This window comes from Lepus europaeus, chromosome 5 (genome assembly GCF_033115175.1).
Source record: "Lepus europaeus isolate LE1 chromosome 5, mLepTim1.pri, whole genome shotgun sequence".
Classification (NCBI taxonomy): domain Eukaryota; kingdom Metazoa; phylum Chordata; class Mammalia; order Lagomorpha; family Leporidae; genus Lepus; species Lepus europaeus.
In genome coordinates this window covers 107,935,704-107,955,732 of record NC_084831.1, presented here as the reverse complement: position 1 = coordinate 107,955,732, position 20,029 = coordinate 107,935,704, and the positions used below count along the sequence as shown (strand labels likewise).

The 20,029-nt window shown below is 39.7% G+C and overlaps 1 protein-coding gene across 7 annotated transcripts in view; it reads right to left on the bottom strand.

Annotated features, from left to right (window-relative positions):
• Positions 1-20,029, bottom strand: part of HIPK1 (homeodomain interacting protein kinase 1) — a 251,253-nt gene that overhangs the window by 186,725 nt on the left and 44,499 nt on the right. Inside the window, exons 9-17 of one of the 7 annotated variants that reach the window (XM_062192007.1) lie at positions 15,807-15,928; positions 14,781-14,915; positions 12,100-12,239; positions 11,519-11,701; positions 10,825-11,028; positions 8,375-8,616; positions 6,870-7,000; positions 6,140-6,208; positions 969-5,811 (exon numbers count right to left, since the gene is read on the bottom strand). In XM_062192007.1, the coding sequence (XP_062047991.1) occupies positions 5,323-5,811; positions 6,140-6,208; positions 6,870-7,000; positions 8,375-8,616; positions 10,825-11,028; positions 11,519-11,701; positions 12,100-12,239; positions 14,781-14,915; positions 15,807-15,928 (1,715 nt within the window). In that variant the 3' untranslated portion in view covers positions 969-5,322. Of the gene's footprint in view, positions 1-968; positions 5,812-6,139; positions 6,209-6,869; positions 7,001-8,374; positions 8,617-10,824; positions 11,029-11,518; positions 11,702-12,099; positions 12,243-14,780; positions 14,916-15,806; positions 15,929-20,029 lie in introns of those variants that run through there. The other 6 variants (XM_062192006.1, XM_062192010.1, XM_062192012.1 and 3 more) reach the window with 6 other exon arrangements.

The window sequence follows — 20,029 nt, the reverse complement described above, 5'->3', positions numbered from 1 at the left end:
CCCCACAGACCACTCAGTTACTTAGAGGTCCATGCCAGTGTCTGACTCTCTCTCTCTCTCTGATTCAGCCCCAGGAAGAGAATACAGCAGATAAAAACAAAACAAAACAAGGTTATCAGGTCACTAAAAAATCAGTAAACTAACTTGATTTTCTGGATGTAAGAATGACAGCACAGCCATCTTACATGTTTTTTATCTGTCGGCTTTTTGCCTGAAGACATTCAGGGATATTTTCTTGCCACATTGAAAAGCATTCACACCAATTTACATTAATTTATTAACGGGAAAACATCTGAAAAATATGTGTACTGCAGTCTAAATCACAGTCAATGAATCCTCACCTCCCTACTACTGGAATAAAACAGACTACTGATCATTTCTCTCGGCTGTGGTCCAAAGGGTATATCTAAGTGCTTCTCAATTTTGTATCCCAACTAAGGCTGCAGGACCACAAAATGAATTAACAGCCACAGTAAGGAAGACTTGGCTCAAAAATGTGTCAAAGATACCAAATACAGCATTTATTCAGAGACTTGCAGTAATTAATCTAGGTAAATCCCTCTTTATCAGAAGTTTTACCCAATTTAGAATCAAAATCAGTCTGATCAGAGGTGGTCCTTTACTGAAAAGGACCATGCTTCTAACAGCGCAGCTTTGGGTGGGGGACTGTCTTCCTGTGGGGATTCACTCAATAATGCATAGTCCAACACATGAGCCACTGCGCCACTGGCCCACCCGACTCTCTGCTGCCTTAAATGTTTGGTGAAAAATGTCAGGAAGCAAAGCTTAACTAGCCTGTCTCAGAACCCCCTTCCACCTCTTTCAAAGGGTCAGATTCAGATGGTCCGGCACATTTCCTGTGAAATCCTATTCGTTCCCATTATGGAACTCTGTATGAAGAATGCAATTGTGTTTGGTTGCTCCAAAGACATCATATGTTGATCCACCATGTACCCCACAACAGAAGTCAAAAACAGTCACGTGAATCAGAAAATTTACCCATTTTATTGATGCATTGCAATTGCTCTACATTTTACCATATTATGTAGAAAATACTGAAAATACAAGCTACTTTGTAAAACCAAAGACAAACATTGAATCCAAAGATAAACTATGTTTTACACAATGGACCCTTTTCCCGTAGTTAGTATTAAATTTTAAATATCTATTTCTTTTGTTAAAATGATTATTTTACATACTCCCTAAGTACGTCTGCGTTACAAACATAGCTCAGTAATTCTCAGAAACTATCTGTTTCTAGAGGCTTGCTGTAAAAGTAAGCGCACAACCAGAAAAGGGAGAAAGCAAAAAAAAAGTCTAAATCGCACACAATAACTAGCATATCAAATACATTTAATAAAGTAGGAATTCCATTGCAATATCAAGGATTTGAAGCCGAAATACTAACATTACATATAATGTACATATAATGTACTGCTACATGTAGTGAGATTATTTTTCAAGCTGAATTGAAACCACACATTATATTAAGTTTAGCAACAAACAACCATGTAGACATGCTGCACCATTCATCAGTTCAAAAAAAAATCTAAAGAGGAAGCAGGCTCGGGCCATTCCAGTCACTGAGAGGCAATTTCATTTCCTATCCTAAAACAAACCATCTCTACTAGTGGATTTTTGCATAAGAATGCTGAATTAAACAACACACATTTCTGCGCTTGCCTGGCTAAGGCAGTCAAGCTTAGCCCCTCTAGTGGACAACGATGGATGAGCAATCACAAAAGCAGGCTCAGAATGGCCAAAACTATTTGAAAAGGAGTTCTGATTCCTGGGGTTAGTATTTCAGCTGAGCACAGAATCGTATCACCTCCTGGGAACCACTAAAAACTCAGGAGTGATCGAGTGTCCTGATGAGCCTATACTTAACTCTTCCCCACTTCCCTCTCACCTAGAAGGGGAGACGCGGAGATCCAAGTTCTGAGAGGACTTAAGCCTTAAGCTGGTTTGAGGTCAGGCCACTGTGACCCAGGCCAGCTGCTCACTAAATTCTTGGGGCTTCCCCCATACTGTCAGGGCCAGCAGTGTTTTAAGCCCCAGGGACAGAATCTGAAGCCACATTGAACACATACACATTTGGCAGACACAGGTGAATTTTTATTTTGGTATATCTGAAATGCCAATTTGCAGACTGAGACAGAAAATTTCTGAAGTTTCTGTAGCCACAGTGCTAGTCAGGTGACTAAGGTAACAAACACAAGCTCTTGGTATTACCTTTTTGCACCGAGTGAAGACTTCTATATTAAATGGCATCTACTTGTTGGACTCAGGGGCAGGGGTGAATTTTCTTTTCCTGCATCTCATTTTGTACAAAAACAATTAAGTCATGTCCCTTGCAGAAGAAAGATAAGGAACAAAAAATGTTTCCATTAGAAACTAGATTTGCGTTTGAACAAGGAAGTCAGAATGTGCTTGGCAAAAAGGAGACACAAAGATTACACACACTGACCAAAAAACAATTTATCACTAGCCACAGAAACCATACAAACTGCTTGGCTATCTTGACCAATATGATGCTGAAAACACAACTCAGTGTAACCATCACACACACACACACACACACACACTCTCTCTCTCTCTCTCTCTCTCTCACACACACACACACATGTTCCTGGTAAGCTATACTGACTACCCGCCCCATCTTGGAAGTCCTTACTCCTTACAATGAAGAAACTCCAGATACTTTGACAGCTCCTCGGTGTTCAACCCGGTACAGAGCTTGCTGACCAGGCTCCATGAAATCTCCCATCTCCATCCCACACCTCCTTGACACCATCTCCATATAGAACCAGTCCTAGAATTATCCCTCAAATAGACGATTTTCAGATGGAACACATCTATATCTTAGGGTTAACCTTCTTCTCTGTAACCTTTATAGGCAGGAATGTACCCAGCCCCAGTACCTTCTACTTGACCCAGATCCATGTAGGAACTGAGAGTACAAGGACAATTTCACAGCTTGAAGGGCCCCAAGAATATACAAGTTGTAAGAAAGAAACTTCAAAAGCCCCAATGATTCCACAGGCTTTGGTTCCTTCTTAGTATCCTTCACTGGTTAGTAAACCTTGCTGTGAGTTCCTTGTCACCAGCGGTACCACAAACTCTTCCTCATAGTATGGGGGGGCCATGGTAAGCAATACAACAGGCTCTTTGGTATAAACACATCTGCTATGTGATTTTTTTTAACAAGCAAATATTTTACTAGCAATGTCAACTATTTGTAGGAAGGACAGCCACATGGGAAAAGAAAAAAAAAATCGCATTCTAAAAGTGATTGCACATACTTTTTTAAAAAATGCATATTTAACATCGGCTTGATTCCTCTCACCTGCTTCCCGAATTCTCCCAGAAACATGGTAGCAACACATAGTGAGCGCCACACTGGGAAAATGCTCCTGTGAGAACTCAGCTCAGAACCCAAAATGGAAAAGGGTAGAGATGGCGGCAAAGAAGAAAAGCTGCTGTTTTTATTTTTCCAAGTCAGCAGGGAAACTGAGAACAATGCATTTACACAACACAGATACTAATCCTGTTCTGATAAATCCCAGTGAACTGCATAGGGTCCACGGGGGGCTTGCTGGTCCATCCTAAGGCAAGCTCACTGTAAACTCTATTAACCACTACATTATCATATAAGGCACTACAATAAGGGGAGGAAGAAGGGGCGGAAGAGACACACACTGAACAACTCCTCACCAGACACACCTGTGCAAAACAATTCCAAGGGTTTCCTCTCCTTGCAGGCAATGCCCCTGCTCACTCAGCACTACAGTAATATGCTCTAATATAATTGCAATTAGTTCACATACATTCCAACAAGTATCAGTTCATTTTGGTTTAAATACAATGGAGACATCAATTCTATCTCCGGGGTAACACTGGAGGATCAGATACACACTAAATACACAATTCAAGTGTAATCACTACACATTTGATTACAAACAACATTTTGGGTTAGCAGGAAAAATTGCTTGTTATATTTTTCTAATCAATATGTACATATTTAATTATGCAAAATATTAAAACACCACCATTACAAAACTTCTAAAATATTTTTAAATTCAGTAATAAATTTTTAAAATATTTTTTGCAATTCCTACATGCACTTATTATATAAGTCTTAATAAGAGAGCATTCAATTTGCTGCTGGCATACAAAGGAAGCTACTTAAAAGTATAAAAGCTATACACAATGACGTTCTTATCTGGTTTCAGATTCTTTAGCTTTCTCCCCAAATAAACCACATAAAAACAGGAAGGGAGACGAGGAAAACACATAGGTGTATTATTGAAAATTTATACTAACTTTAGGCAAAGCTCATCAATACCACAACCTTTAGGCAAAGCTCATCAATGCCACTATTTCATAATAGAAAGATATTTTGCATATAATAAAACAACCACCACCATACAATATTAACCACCTTAATGGCTTATCCCATAAAATTTAAGCTGAATCAGAGAAAGATTTTTAAAAAATAATTTAAGAAAGAATTCATGGTGCTTCATTTTAAAAGAACACTTGGTGCTTTCATGGTAGGTATGGGTTCTCTCACACACTAAGTTACCAGTAAGTGGTAAGCTGCCTATTTAACACCACTTTCATAAAAACAAGAGCAACTGAGAGAATATTAATAGTAACACAGAGTCATACATATACCCAGTTTTGCAAAACTGCTCATTAAGTATGATGCAACATGAAAACAAACTAAAACACTGTTAAGTTTAAATGTTTCATAAACAAAGATAAAATTTTGAGGAGAAATGCCTGATAGTAAAGAACAGTCTTGTATAAGCTGCTTTCAAACTAAAAAAGGCAAATAAGTTTGGTTTTTAAATAAACAAAAAGACTTTTCTCACTTGTTATCAGACTTCCAATCCTTCTATCAGCATTTTTCCTCTGACACAATAAACAAACTTAAATAAAGAGGGGGCTTCACTTGTTTTTAAAAGCACTTATAAATCAAGTCAGAGAGACAATATTTTTCAAAGAGTTAACTTCAGAATGATCTCTCTTCCTTGGTAACTGCAGAAGATGGGCATCTGAACTCTTCCAATACCAAAAATGCTGTCACAAAAATAAAGAATTAAAAAATAGGGCAAACTTTGGGAGACTACAACAATGCAGTCAACACTGAGACAGGTTCCCCAGAGAAAAACCTTCTGCTTCAGTGGGCCCCTGCAGAACGAGTTGCTGGCTAAGGAATTTCAGGAGAGAGTAAAGGAGGAGTTCACCACAGCCCATTATTAACAACTCAGGGCCAGGAGCAGGCAGCCATGATCTCTCCTCCCTCATGCTCACCAACTACAAGTATGAATACTGGCTGATCTTGGTAGGACTCAGCGGGTATCCAGTGTAAATTGTTGAGCCTCGAGAGGACCCAATGTAGGACTGGGTAGCAAACTGGTGTTGGTACTGAGCAGGGGCCACACTGGCAGAAGTGAGGAGGCTGGGACCAACACTGACAGGGACTTGGTGCACAAGAGTGCTTGGGTGGGTGGTATAGGCTGCAGCATGCCTTGAGGAACCCTGGGGAGAGAACAGATGAGCAATGGAGCTGGTGGAGCCCAATGCAGCAGCAGAGGTGGGGGCAGCATACGTGTACAGGTGAGGCTGGCTTGGCAGGTGAGCAGGGGCTGGGGCCAGGTGTGGGTGCCCCGTCGAGTGTAGTGGACTGCCATGCTGAAAGGCGTAGGGGGCTTGGGAGAGCGGGGCCACAAACGCCTGCTGCCTGCGGGGGGCAGGGTTGCTGCTTCTCTCCTGAGAGGTTGGAGCTGAAGATGACTGCTGGTTCTGGAAGGAGGAAGAAGGGAGTGAGGAATCTTGAGAACACTCTGGTTCAGGGCACCAAAAACCAAGTCAAGAGTCAAGGTTCTGAACTGTGCTTGTTTCTGGACTGTCATGGCCCAGAATCTCCCACACTGACAATGAATGCTGCTGGCCACCCATTCCTCTGCTTCTTGGCAAAACAGATCCTAAATCAGATCAGAAAGCAGCAGTTTGCTTCTAAGTACACAGAGGAAGGCGGAGAATCGAGAGATGACAGGGTTGCCCACTCCTACAAGTTAGTAACTGTTAACTCACCCTATTCTGGCATCAGGGAATTTGAATTTTTCCTAACCTTTCTTTCTTGCCATTGTTTCCTTTTGTTCTCCTCTAAGTTCTTCATATCTCTCTTGAAATGTGGAGCCTAAAACATATGCACTAACTTAAACTTACATTTGCAATTGCATGTATTCTCTCTCTCTCACACATACACACAGAGTTACTCTCCCTATTGACACACTCTCACTAATGGTAGTCATCATACATGAACTAGAATTTTAGAGTGAACATAAATAAAGCGACCCTCACCACCCCATCAGAGGATCACATGGCTAAGGAAGGAGAGAAGACAGATGCCAGGCTCTAGAAACAGGTAGGATAGAAGCAGTTGATCAAATTAAGTGGCCAGAAAGCTTTTGCTGTCTCTTCATTCAGTAAGCAGTGTGAGGCCCAGGTTATTTATGGCCAAGGAGATAAAGGAAGAGAATCTGGTCTCAAGCATGTGATGGTGCAAAACCAGGCATGTCTAAAAGCAGCCTCGGCTCTTCCTAAATTCCTGCATTTCTCTAATCTTCCAGTACAGATGAGGGCGGTCTGAAGAAAAACCTGGAATGTATATCCAAACACACTTACCCAGCACATGAAGAGATTTAGCACACGCAGATACGACATCGGGCACAAAACACCAAACTGACACAGAAGGGGCTTCATCTGGCTTTATTCGGCAGTCCAGCCCGAAGCAGGGTGCTCCAGAGACTAGCAACAGAGAGGGCCCCAAACAGAAGGCAGCAGCCCCTAGCGCTTACCTGGCTAAGGTTGAGTGGCTGGGCTGCGCCGGCACCCCCACGTTGAGCTCGGTACCCTGTAGGGGTAATACAGCATCCAGATGACTGCCCACTCACTGAGGCCACACGCTTGGTCTTACTGCTCAGGAGACCTAAAAGGGGGTCAGGACTCGGTTTTGAGTAGGCATCTGCTCAGCAGCACTCAGCTAACCTCACCTGACATCACGTTACTCAGTCCACATTTGTATGTTGTTTTCAAGATGAAGGTCTTGTGTGCACTTCACTTCCATGGTCACATTTACATTGGAAGAACGGCAACTACATTACCCATTTCTTTTGTCTTGCCACAAACCTCCAAAGGGCTTAGTTAACTAAATATTATCTAATTTCTAATTTCCTATTATACACAAGGAACTACTAGAAATACAAACATAAGGAAGACACAATCCCTAACCCAAAGGAGCCTACAGCTTCATGCAGGATGGAATTAAACAAGTGCAGAAACAGCAATGTGAAGCTGAGAGAGAGATTGGTAATTCTCAGGATATTTAAGTGTCAGCAAGGTTTAAAGAAGCCAAGAGTCTATCTTGTTGGGTATTTACTACCTTCAAATTCTAAGAAATGAGAGCACAACTGAACACAAAATTTTGTTTCCTTCTGTGTTCCTGGTAGAAAAACTGGAGCATTTACCCAATGACTTGTGGGATAGCCTATACTCTTTGGACTTAGTTGAGAGAGGGCTGCCACAGTGGCTTAGCAGGTAAAGCTGCCACTGGTAATGCTAGCATCCAATAAGAACCTTGGTTCGAGTCCCGGCTGCTACACCTCTGATCCAGCTCCCTGTTAATGTGCCTGGAAAAGCCACGGAGACGGCCCAAGTGCTTGGGCCTCTGCACTCACATGGGAGACTCAGAAGCAGCTGCTGGTTCCTGGTTTCAGCCTGGCCCAACTGTGGCTGTTGTGGCCATTTGGGGAGTGAGCCAGTGCATGGAAGATCTCTCTCTCCCTATCTCTGTAACTCTGCCTTTCAAATAAATAAAATAAATCTTAAAAAGAGAGTTGGCTGGTGACACGGCTCACTTGGCTAATCCTCCGCCTGTGGCGCCGGAACCCCGGGTTCTAGTGCCGGTTGGGGCGCCAGATTCTGTCCCAGTTGCCCCTCTTCCAGTCCAGCTCTCTGCTGTGGCCCGGGAGTGCAGTGGAGGATGGCCCAAGTGCTTGGGCCCTGCACCCACATGGGAGACCAGAAGAAGCACCTTGCTCCTGGCTTTGGATCAGCGCATTTGCCAGCCGCGGCAGCCATTGGAGGGTGAACCAACAGCAAAGGAAGACCTTTCTCTCTGTCTCTCTCTCTCTCTTTCTACCCTCCCTGCCCCCCATAACTTTACCTGTCAAATAAGTAAATCTTAAAAAAAAAAAAAAAAGTTATCCATGCCAGTGGGCTCTATCACTGGCATAAGTAGATCACAGTAAAATATTATACACATCAATGGAGAATAAAACTGTAGCTACGTAGATACACCTACCTGAGGCCTGGGTTGCTACTGTGCAGTCACCAAGCTGAGTTTTCAGCGGAGGCACAATTATGGTGCGGGTGCCTGTGCCATCTGCCACAACTTTGCCTGGCCCCTCCAGAAGAGATCCACTGTTGCCCCGGAGAGCACTCAAGGTGTCAGTGGAATATGGGCTGCTCAAGGAAGAGTCAGAGTCTGGAGAATCATTGACAGTGACATAACTGATGACATTAGACCTTGGCTTCAGGCCAGAGCTGAAAAGAAAATACAGTCAAGTTCAGCCACCTTTTTAAGCATTCTAAATGTTTAAGTGTCTAAATGGACTCCAGCCATCTCATCGTAATAATGATGATGATGGTAATACTGCTAATAATAACAGCAGCAAGCTTCTGAGAGATTATGTATCAAGGACTACTCAAGCTCAATGTACATCCTGCTGAACCCTTACATCAATCCTACGAAGTAGGTACTAAAATCCTCATTTCACAGTTCAAAGGCACCTAAGTGTTAAGTGGTAAAAGCAGGATTCAGACACAGGACAGAGAAACTCCAGAGTCCATGTTTCTAACATCTATTCCACGTTGCCTCTTAGTCATCCCTATTTAGCCACTTCATTATTCTTCAACTACTTTTTCATATCACCTCCCTGAGTTACAAATATTTTCTTACAGTATCTAAAACATTCTCACCATACTTTAAAAAAAATTTAAGATTTTATTTTATTTATTTGAAAGGCAAATTGCACAGAGCAATCAAGAGAGATTTTCCATCTGTTAGTTCTCTTCCCAAATGACCACAACAGCTGGAGCTGGGCCAGGCCAAAAGCAGGAGTCCAGAACTCCATGCAGGTCTCCCATATGAATGGCAGATATCTAAGTATTTGGGCCATCTTGTGTTGCTTTCTCGGGTACACTGGCATGCAGCTGAATCAGAAGTCGAACAATAAAAAAAAAAAAAAAAAAAAGAAGAAGTGGAACATCCAGGACCCACAACAAGTGTTTCATGATATGGCTTGCCAGCTTTGCAAGTAGCAGCTCACTACAATGCTAGCCCCAATACATTTTGGGGGAAAAAAATGTCCTACACTAACTGATCTGATTTCCACCTTACTAACTCTAGCTTTTCTTTACTTTTTAAAAGGCTTTGGTCCATTCAAAGCAATCATGCTGGTTACACCTCATACATCCTTTTGGCTATTACTAGGTTACTTTTCCTTATGTGAATGTTTACTTTTTCTCCTCCCCAAATCAGTTCAATGACCACTTTCAAAACTTAGTTTCGGGGCTGGCACTGTGGCATAGCAGGTAAAGCCATCACCTGCAGTGCCGTCATCCCATATGGGCGCCAGTTCAGGTCCAGGCTGCTCCACTTCCAATCCAGCTCTCTGCTATGGCCTGGGAAAGCAGTAGAAGATGGCCCACGTACATGGGGCCCTGCACCCACATGGGAGACCCAGAAGAAGCTCCTGGCTTCAGATCGGCGCAACTCCGGCTGTTTCAGCCATCAAGGGAATGAACCAGCAGATGTAAGACCTCTCTCTCTGCCTCTGTCCCTCTTTAACTCTGCCTTTCAAACAAATAAATAAATCTTTAAAAAGAAAAAAGAAAAAACAACACCTCAGCTTCACATCATTTATCTTACAGATAGCCCTTTTGAACTGAAAGGCTCTAATTTAATTCTAAATTCTTTCTAACTTTACTCTTTCAAGTTTGTTTAAATTTCACTTGCATGACTCTGTGAAGTTGCTTAGGTCACTTTCATGTGTGGATTCTACCTCCTCAAATAAAAGGGTTATTCCATCTTCTAAATGCTAACACCAAAAGCCCAAAGAATACAACCCAGAATAATCAAGGCAACTGACTATGTTCACACCAAGACAGAGGTGTGTAAGCCACTTCCTCCTAGTTAACTGCCTAGCACCTTAGCCCAAGCTCTTAATAGAGCAGTTAATAAACAGGAAGTGGCTAAAGAGGAAATAACATGATATTTATATTCCTTAGCTTTCAGACCACATAGCAGAGGGAAAGGAAGCTCTATTTTAAGTTCTACCTCTTCCAAAGAGAACTTTTCAGATTAACCCACTGCATAAGTTTCAAAAAATCTCTTATCTACCTATTCATTCAGATTAGGCTATCTATTTTCAGACTATAAAGTTCCTTGAAGGAAGATATTATGTTTGTAGCATAATGTGTATTCCAAGCCAGAGCAGTCTGTCAACTTAATAGAAATCTGCTAATGTGTCTGAAAGGCTGATTTATCTAACCAATATCTTAATATTATACAAAACGTGACAATGCCTGGTTATGGAAACTTAAGTGTTTGGGTTGACTTATCCAGGGCATGCTTCCAAAATACTTTTTTTTTTTTTTAAGCCCTTTCTTTCACAGCCAATTCTAGATCACTTACCTGAAATCAACAGTCTAAAACCAAACACAGCAAAGGGAACCATTCACCTGTCTTACCTATTGGGCTTATATTTGTTGTCCTCTTCCTCATCAGTGTCACTTCGGATGGTGATGACACTCACAGGAGGGCTGGGAGTATCTGGAATGATGATTGGCTGATGCTGATCTTGGACAGGGACTAGGGAATTATAAGAAGTGGTGCGGAGAGGACTGCTCCCAACCAGAGAATAGACTTGGGAAGGCAGAACTTCCAGAGAGGATCTGTAGGAAAGTTCATAAGGAAAAACTTCAGTCTTCGGTAGCTTAAACTGTACATCTTTTCCCTAGACTGCATTCTAATGTGCTCTTTGATTCCTTTTTACCTAATTATTAAGCTAATACACAGAATTAGAAAAGTTCCATTAAAAAAGAAAAATAACCACTCTGGCCAGAGTTTCAGGGACAAGAACACCAAAATACAAAAGAAAGTTTATTTTTGCATGTCCTTTCCCTCATGGTTAAATTTCACTCTGTAAAGTGGACAAAAAAAATAAAAACATCATAAAGCAAGCCTGGATTCAAAGTGACAGACACAAAGTATTACCACAACTAGGACACACCTGGTATGCAGGCCCAGGTGAAAAGGTTAGCTCTTCCTCAATTTAGCAAGTACTTGCTGCTTCCTATCAAAAGCATCTATGCCATAACACTCCTGATGCTGGACAACTTACGTCTCAAACCACTGTACGAGTCAGCTCTACCTCAGACTTACTTGGAAGAGACTGGAGCAGTCTGCTTATTCTTCTTTGAAGGGAGAGAACTAGACTGCTGCTGTCTGACAACATGGGCAACACCAACATTTAGGGGCTGAGCAGTGGCCAGTGTCACATGGTTAGTCAGCAAGGATGGCTGCTGCATGATGGTGCTATACTGGTTGCCATGAGAGTGGGCATTCCTGTACCAAAAGAATGAAACAGAGGAGTGAATCCTGAAACCACTGGGAAATCTGGACCAAACAGGTATTAAATCAACCAAAAATAGCTATCTTTTTAAAAGGTGGGCACCTGAACTGCATACAAAGGTTTAGAATCTCATTGTGTGATTTCCCATCATTTAAGTCTTTATTTAAATCAGAAAGAAATGACTTCTAACTTTAGAACCCACTATTTTCTTATATTCTAAGTTTTCTTATAACTTCATCTTCTAACATGATATGAGTTCTTTTCTTAAAGAATTTCAAGCAGAGATGAAGTTTCTTTTTATTTTCTTCCTAGTCTCTCCACATATCAAGTGCCCCTACTCCCAAAGAATCTGCCCTTGCATATCCCCCATACAAGAACACAGGACACTTGCCTCCAGTCTGCCAGCTGCTGGCTACTCCCCAAGGCCTCTGGAATCACTGCTGTGGGTTGGACAGAGTTGTGTAGAGCTACCCCAGGCAACTGTTGCCACGTTGAAGGCAGGAGAATTTGTTGAGTTCCTCCAGGCCAAGCCTGCTGTAAGGAAACACATACAAAAAGATCCAGACTTGACTCATTCTTGGATTTTTCCTCTTGTTTTTGAAAGAAAATTCTTATCTTAAAAAAAGTTACTTGTAGATTGTTAACTTGCAGAGATTAAAAAAGAAAGGTCAGAGGGGCTCAAGGCTAACAAGACTTAGGAAAGGGGAAAGAGAACATACTGCAATCTCCTGGCCACCTCCATAACCTGACCACCAGAGTACCGAAGGAGAGATCCTTGTGACGAAGTTTCTATTGTACTGTAGAAAAGAGCAGTCTGAGAGTTCAGAAGTAAGTTCTGGTTAAATGGTGGAGTATAATTTTTTCAAAAATTGCAAAATATACCCCTAGAGAGATTTAAGAGAACTCCCTTATGACTAAAATCAGGAACTTGAAAATCTGAATGCCAATCAGATAAGATCTCACATCAAAGGGCAGAATTTTTCCCTTATTTAAAAGGGTGGTATTCAGAAAATAGAGCCAGTTGTGGATGACCAAAGGCCAAATTCTTTGCTAAATAAGAACAAGCAAACTTCATCATTTATAGCCATATAACAGAATTAAAAGCTAAGGAACTAAGTGAAATACTTATGATGCAGAAAGCATCATATTTTATTTGTGATAGTTGACTAAAATGTTTTACTTAGCATTTGAAGAAACATTTAAAAACTAATAATCACTATAAAATATATTATTTTTATTTTTTCACAAGCCGTGTCACTTGCAACAGACTGAATATCAACTATGTTTTCTGTACTTGCAGAAATTCTGACATTTTCTGAAAAAAAAAGGAACAGATTTGGAAGTCTCCTTTTTAAACTTGAATCCTGCAGTACAATTACCTACAATGCTTGGGTACATATGGTTCTGTTTCATGAATTTCAAACTTCAAGGCCATCAACACACACTGCTTTTAAAATATTTTTGCAAGTTAACAGATCCACTTGTTACAAATACTGGTTCCCAACAAGAAGCCTTCAAAGCAGAGAAACTGCAAACATGTCTGCTACCATAAGCAGAATTTAAAACAAACAAAACAAAACATAAGAGAAGTATGTTAAGTCACACCATGCGTCTTTCCATAAGCCAACACCTGCACAAGACAAAGCATGTAGTTTAATACAGAGCAAGAAATAACATTCCAACGTGAGGCAGAAATCTGGCGTTCCAAGCGACGAACTGTTTTGACAGAGGAAGAGAACAAAAATACGCAAAGCTTAGCAAATGACTAGTGCAAACACATGAGAAGCAGAAAGGAGAAGCATCAACTAACATTCCCAATCGCCAAACCATAGTTGAGCAAGTTAAAACCAGTGGCTAGGATCACTCAAGATGGAAATACATCTGACTCCCTTGCACTCAGATTTTATGCTGATGAGAAAATTAATCTGGAGGTAACAGACTTTTAAACTGAAAACAGAACAAATTCTAATCAAAGTGTGTTTCTGGAAGTGTTTTACTCACATGAATACTTGGGAAACAACAAAAGGAACTTAAAGTTACTTTGAAAGATGAAAAACATCAGGATTCAATGCTTATCAATTGGATTTTTAAATGGTTACTTAACTTTAAATTTCAAATGATGAAATACTGGATATCTAAAAAATAATTCTGACTCTGCAAATAAGTCCAAAAACATCCAAAGGTCATTCTTAAAGTCAAAAACCCTAAAATAAACCTTGATATCCAGTTTGTTTTTCTTATCTCTAAGCCTAATACTACATTTACAATTACATTCAAAAATTTTCCCCATGACTTTTAATGACAAAGATACTGTGTTTGCATAGTTTATCAGCCAAATTTTCACCCTTGTATAAAGATTTGTAAAATATAAATTTCTCCAAAAAATTCCTAAAAATAAGTTCACCTTTAATTTCAACCAATATGTTCTATAAACACATTCTGAAAGGAATATTTTTAAATGAAGATGTAACCTGCCACTGATCATGTGTAGCAAAAAGAGCTACCGTCAAGTGCTCACAGAAGGGAGGTTAATATTAACTGATACAGCAATAAATTAAGAGTATCTTAAGCATTTCTAAATTGCGCACAAGTTTTATAAGCTTAAAACAGCAAAATAAATAAATAAGAAAAAGCTAACTTGCCAAGGAATTCAATTTTGGCCATCCAGGTACCTGTAGCAGAGCCAAACTAAAGGCCATTTCCTTCATTCTCAAGGATTGGAGGGTAAAAGGGCAGAAAACAGGTAACGGTGTTGGAAGCACTTCTGAGGCTACACAAAGAACTTGAATCAAGGGATCTGGCTCCTTACAGAGCAACACTGAACATTAGAGTGAAACAGCGAGTGCTACAGCAAGTGTTGGGGAAGAAAACAATGAGACATTAAAGATATAGCAAGAACACAGCCACAAGATGGCACATGCTGCCATGCCCTCTGCAAAGACTAAGCTAAAAAATTGTTTTTTGTGAAAATGAAAAAACCAGAAGAAAACAGAACAAAAACAACAGGAAAAAATAAAAAAGAAAGAAACTAAAGAAACTCCGTTAGTAACACAATCAAGTGAGGGGAATTACCAGTACAGCGGCAGTCTGTTCAACCAGTGCCGGCCGGCCGGCTGCGCAGCTCAGAGTAAAGGGCACCGCATACTGCGGTGTGATGGTGGCTACTTGAGGGTGGAGAGTTGCTACCATTAGTGGTGTACAGCTTCCCTGAAATGTAGATTAGGCAGGTGAGTGAAACAAGCACGAAGGCAGGCTATCTGGATTCAGAAGGGTTTTCATTCCCCCCAAGTTATTACCAACAATAGTAATTTCATATGACCTAAAATGCATGAACCAAACACAACTTTCCCCCTTCAACTCTGCACAGCATTGGCCCACTAGGTGATCAATTGTCAATGGCCTAAAGCAAAAAAAATACAGGAATCCTTCTTGGGTCTGATTCAGAGGATCTGTTTTATGAAACAAAGGCATTTATTAAAAATTCTTCTTCCTGCACTCACAAAAGAGGGGTTTTGGATTTCAGAATTTCTTGTGTTATAGGCCACAAATATTAATGTATAGAATTTAAAACACGGTATTTGTTGCTATAACATGTTTTAGGTCATCTTAGTTGTATGCTCCATGGCAAGCATACAGTTTTAAAGCTTTCTATAGCCTAAACACCAGGAATAAAAAACTATAATAAGAAGCACCTTGACATGATCCAGTCTGATGAATTTCTAAAAGAGTAAAAGGAAGCAAAAGTGAAACTTTGTATTTAGAGTCAAAATGTTGAACATATTCTGTATGTTTACAAGCTGCAAAGTTAAAAAGAGGATGGAAAAAAAACTCATCTCAGAAAATCAGAGTAAACTTACTCAAATGACCACTTCTCAGTGTCTGTATACCTATCCCTGAAAGTCTAAGGAAGACACTAGCAGAGCTGGGATAGTATGAGGAATGAGCATATTACTCCATATAGATGTTTCATTTTAAGACCCCTGAATCGTGACCAAGAAAGATCTTACAGTCAAAGTAAATACAATTTTCTAAGGTAAAATATCTAATTCTCATTAGTGCTTCAGTAGTATTGATAATCCACATTGCTCTGGCTTTTACCTGTGTAAGAACTCCTGACTGAATCTGTAGTGGCTGAGCAGCTGGGGCCTGGGGTACAATTGGCACGGCATTATCCATCCTCACAGGGAATCCAGAATGCTTTGTTGTTGCTTGCAGTCCAGCTGTTGAAAATAGTATCACAGGTAAAGTGCTTTGCTAGGTCTGGAAGCACAGTTTATTTTGGGGGTTCGATGGGTTGTTTTTAGCTATTCTGTTCAAATAATCACTATAAAGCTTTCAGTTCTAGACATTAGAAGATACTTGAGACAAAGGAGTTTTATTCATATAAGTCTTAAGAGTTAAAACAGGAGACGCAGTTCCCTTCATATTAGATTAATGGAAAGATGTTTGATACAAGGAGCCCCGGTTCAAGAAGATTCTAATTGTTGTTGTTTTTAATGCTATAAAACTTAAAACGCAATATTAATTAAAAGTATAGGCAAAAAAACCCTTTTACTTAGTAAGTTACAGTCTCCTTTTAATTCACTAGGAGGGAAAAAGCTTAAGTGTTTTTAAAATTGTAACCTACTAAGAGAAAAGACTTGTTATAGTTACAAAACTACTGGCTATTAGTTACAAAACCATATGAAAAGCTCAATAATTTATAATCTAAGTTATCTGTTTTAAACAATGCTTGCCCTCACTCATCAAAATATGCAGCCCAGTTCACAAATTAGCCCTATTTTTAATCTTTAAATACTAAGTGAACTGAAGAAATTATACCTTGGATAAAAATATTTTAAAAGTAGACATTTTGGTTTACAGAAACTTTCTTTTACTTATTTTAGGAACCTGCTCTTGCCATTCACAACTTTCTGTTAAGGGTCTTTTGTATTTAACAGCTAAGAAAAGCAAGAACTCTTTGCTGTCTTTAAAACAGTGACCATGTCTTATTTATCTTTTTGTGTATTAATTCTCTTGGCACAGATGTGTAACAAGCGTTTCAGATAAATAGGAGTATCTTGTTCTGGGAATGAGAGAGGCTCGAGGCAGCTCTCTCTTTCTGTCAAGACTTGAGAGTCTTCGCTTTCCTCTAAACCTACCCTATCAAAACTTTTAACAGGGAATTCAAGTTTCTAAGCCACTATTGCCTACAATTTTGTTAAGTGATACTATGAACATTCTAATCAGAAGATTCCTTCAGTTATATTTCCTAAGCTATCACCAACTAATTTATCTTTCTATTGCTAATAAAGGTATCAAAAGAGCATGACTCAAACTATAAGGCTGTTGTTTTCAGCAAGTTAGTCTTCCAATTTTCCAGCTCAGGAACTTATGAACAATTTAACAGTTTGTCATAAAGAAAAATACAACCTAGAAATATACAAAACACAAAGAACTAATAAAATCAGAATTAAAGCACTTTAACAATACCTTTTTTAAAAAAACTTACTTACATAAAAAGTAACAAATCCAGATAAAACAATGAAAAAGTTGCCAGCCATGCTTACTTAGGCAATGCTATCTAGTAAGAAAGCTAAGCAACACAAAATTCTTGTCAGTAGTCCCAGGACTTATGGCTAACAGTAAGACAATGTTATTGTAACAGCCCTTACAAATTGGTAGAAATTGAGGAGGCAATATGTAGGAAGAAGTGTTCACTAACAGAAGCTCATCTGTGGCTCCTAGAGTGGTGAAGTAAAAGGGGACAGAATGACAGAATTACCACTGAGCAAAATGTGTATCTATTTTGGACAACTGGTTGAGTACAGAAAGTAATATTTATAGTACTGACCCACAAATGTGACTCTAAAGTATTAGACTGCTACAGTAATTTAGGTTAAACCATAGCAGTCAAGCTAGTTTAAAACTAGCTATTTATTTCCACCACAAATGTAAACAAAGAATTAGCAAAAAGCAACACTTTCAGAAGGTCCTCCCTAAACCCTGACCTAAAAAGAATTAGAGCTTTGGTTTTTGTTATTTTTGCTTTATGGAACACAGCCCTTTAACTAAAGAACCATAGATAAATGAAAAGAGTAAAACTGCCCAGTTGATGATGGTCCATCCTCCTCTAAATATAGGGACCTTGTAAAAGATCAGATGGTAAAAGAAAAGTGGGTAACCTGGAATAGAGGGCTGTTGCTTAGAAATCAACAATCTGGCAATCACCTAACAACTCTTTACAGCTATCCGAGTAAACTCTTAGAGGCAGTATGGAATAATACATCAAAATGCCTACATGGTGAACTCTACTGCCTGAGTTCAAATGACGGTTCTGCCATAAAAGACTTAGAGCAAATGAGGGGAGAGTGCTTAATCTTCTTTTATAAATTGAGTGCAATGATATTAACTACCTCCTAAGCTTGTTTGTGAGGATGAATTAATACATGTAAAAGATCTCAGAACATTATTTGCCATATAGAAACAGATATCAGGTATCATCATCATTACCTTAATTTCCAAACTTCCTTTTGTTTGGAAATTTTAAATTTGCTCTATTAGCTCTTCAGATTATTTAGACTTCTAGATAGAAAAAAAATTGTCCAAAGCTTATATTTACTTACCTAATTATACCAAAAGGGGTTATTCCACTTTTCCCTATACCTCTTCAATTTACATTTTATTTTGTTTTGTTAAGGGAACACAAAAGTTCTGCTTCATCTCTTAAGCATCATTTGAGAAGAAGCAGAAAACTTCAAGGTGCCAAATCTAAAACTGGACCAATGAAACTCATTTTGGAAAAGGTGGGGAAAGGTATGGTGACTGACTAGAAGAATCATTCAACATATAGCATACAAGTTATAATAATATGTCATATGCAAAAATTAATTTGGTAAGTTAGGCTAAGTTTGCATTTACGGATTGTGCATCTGCTCCTCCGCTCTCCCTGTGGTTCCTCCCTGGTTTACATGGCTATCGCTCTCCTGTCCTCCCGGTAATCTCTCAGTCTCCCCTAGCCCCTCATTTCCTTCAGCTTGCTCCGACTCTGTCAGAAACCAAACAGACAAAAGAGTCACAGTCAATAGGTAACTGAAGTAAAAAGATAAAAATGCTATCTAAATCTATAAAGTGCTAAGAGAAGATTTCTACTGGGAAAGTCAAGTGTGTCATCAGAAAATATTCTTAATACAACCTTTAAATGGCTTATCAAATCCATAAACACACATTTCCCATATTTCAGAAAAAAGGAACTGGATATTATAGAACCATAATAATAAAATGAAGGACACATGTGAAAATTAAAATCTTATTGTACCAATGGAGTTAACCTCCATTTATTTTCTTCCTTTATAAACAGGAATTTGCAGGAACAATATGATTCATAAGCTACAGCACATAAACTTAATGCCTTCCCCAAACAAGTACGTCATATAATATTACTTTTCATGTCAATAAATAATGATCTTTATTCATGAATCTATTAAGAGATTTCCTCATTTCTAAACATGATTTTACATTTTAGAATAAAATTATCTTTTATTTAGAACATCATTTTATGTTATAATGGAAGAAAGATTCAATATGTTACAATTAGGCTTACTATATACTGTTCAATATGTATATTCTGCATATTAAGGGAGAGGGAGAGGGAGAGGTATAAGATATAAGGTATAAGATACATGCTTATATAAGATACATCTATAAGATATAGATACAAGCTTCAACTAGCAAGAACACTGATCCTAGGAAATTGAAATAAGGAAACATAGGGACAGGCAATGTGGCACAGGAGGTGAAGACACCACTTGTGGGATCTGCCACACATACTGGAGCACCACTTCTAATCCAGCTCCCTATTAATGTGCCTGGTAAGCAACAGATGGTAGCTCAAGTACCTGAGTCCATGCCAACCATGTGAGAGACCCAGATAGAGTTCCTGGCTTCTGGCTTTAGCCTGAACCAGCCCTGGCTGTTGCCACCATTTGGTGAATGAATCAACAAATGAAAAGTCTCTCCTCACTTCCTCTTTCAAATAAATATTTTTTTTTTATTTTTTGACAGGCAGAGTGGATAGTGAGAGAAAGAGACAGAGAGAAAGGTCTTCCTTTTTGCCGTTGGTTCACCCTCCAATGGCCGCTGCGGCCAGCGCATCTCGCTGATCCGAAGGCAGGAGCCAGGTGCTTCTCCTGGTCTCCCATGCAGGTGCAGGGCCCAAGCACTTGGGCCATCCTCCACTGCCATCCCGGGCCATAGCAGAGAGCTGGCCTGGAAGAGGGGCAACCAGGATAGAATCCGGCGCCCCGACCGGGACTAGAACCCGGTGTGCCAGCGCCGCAAGG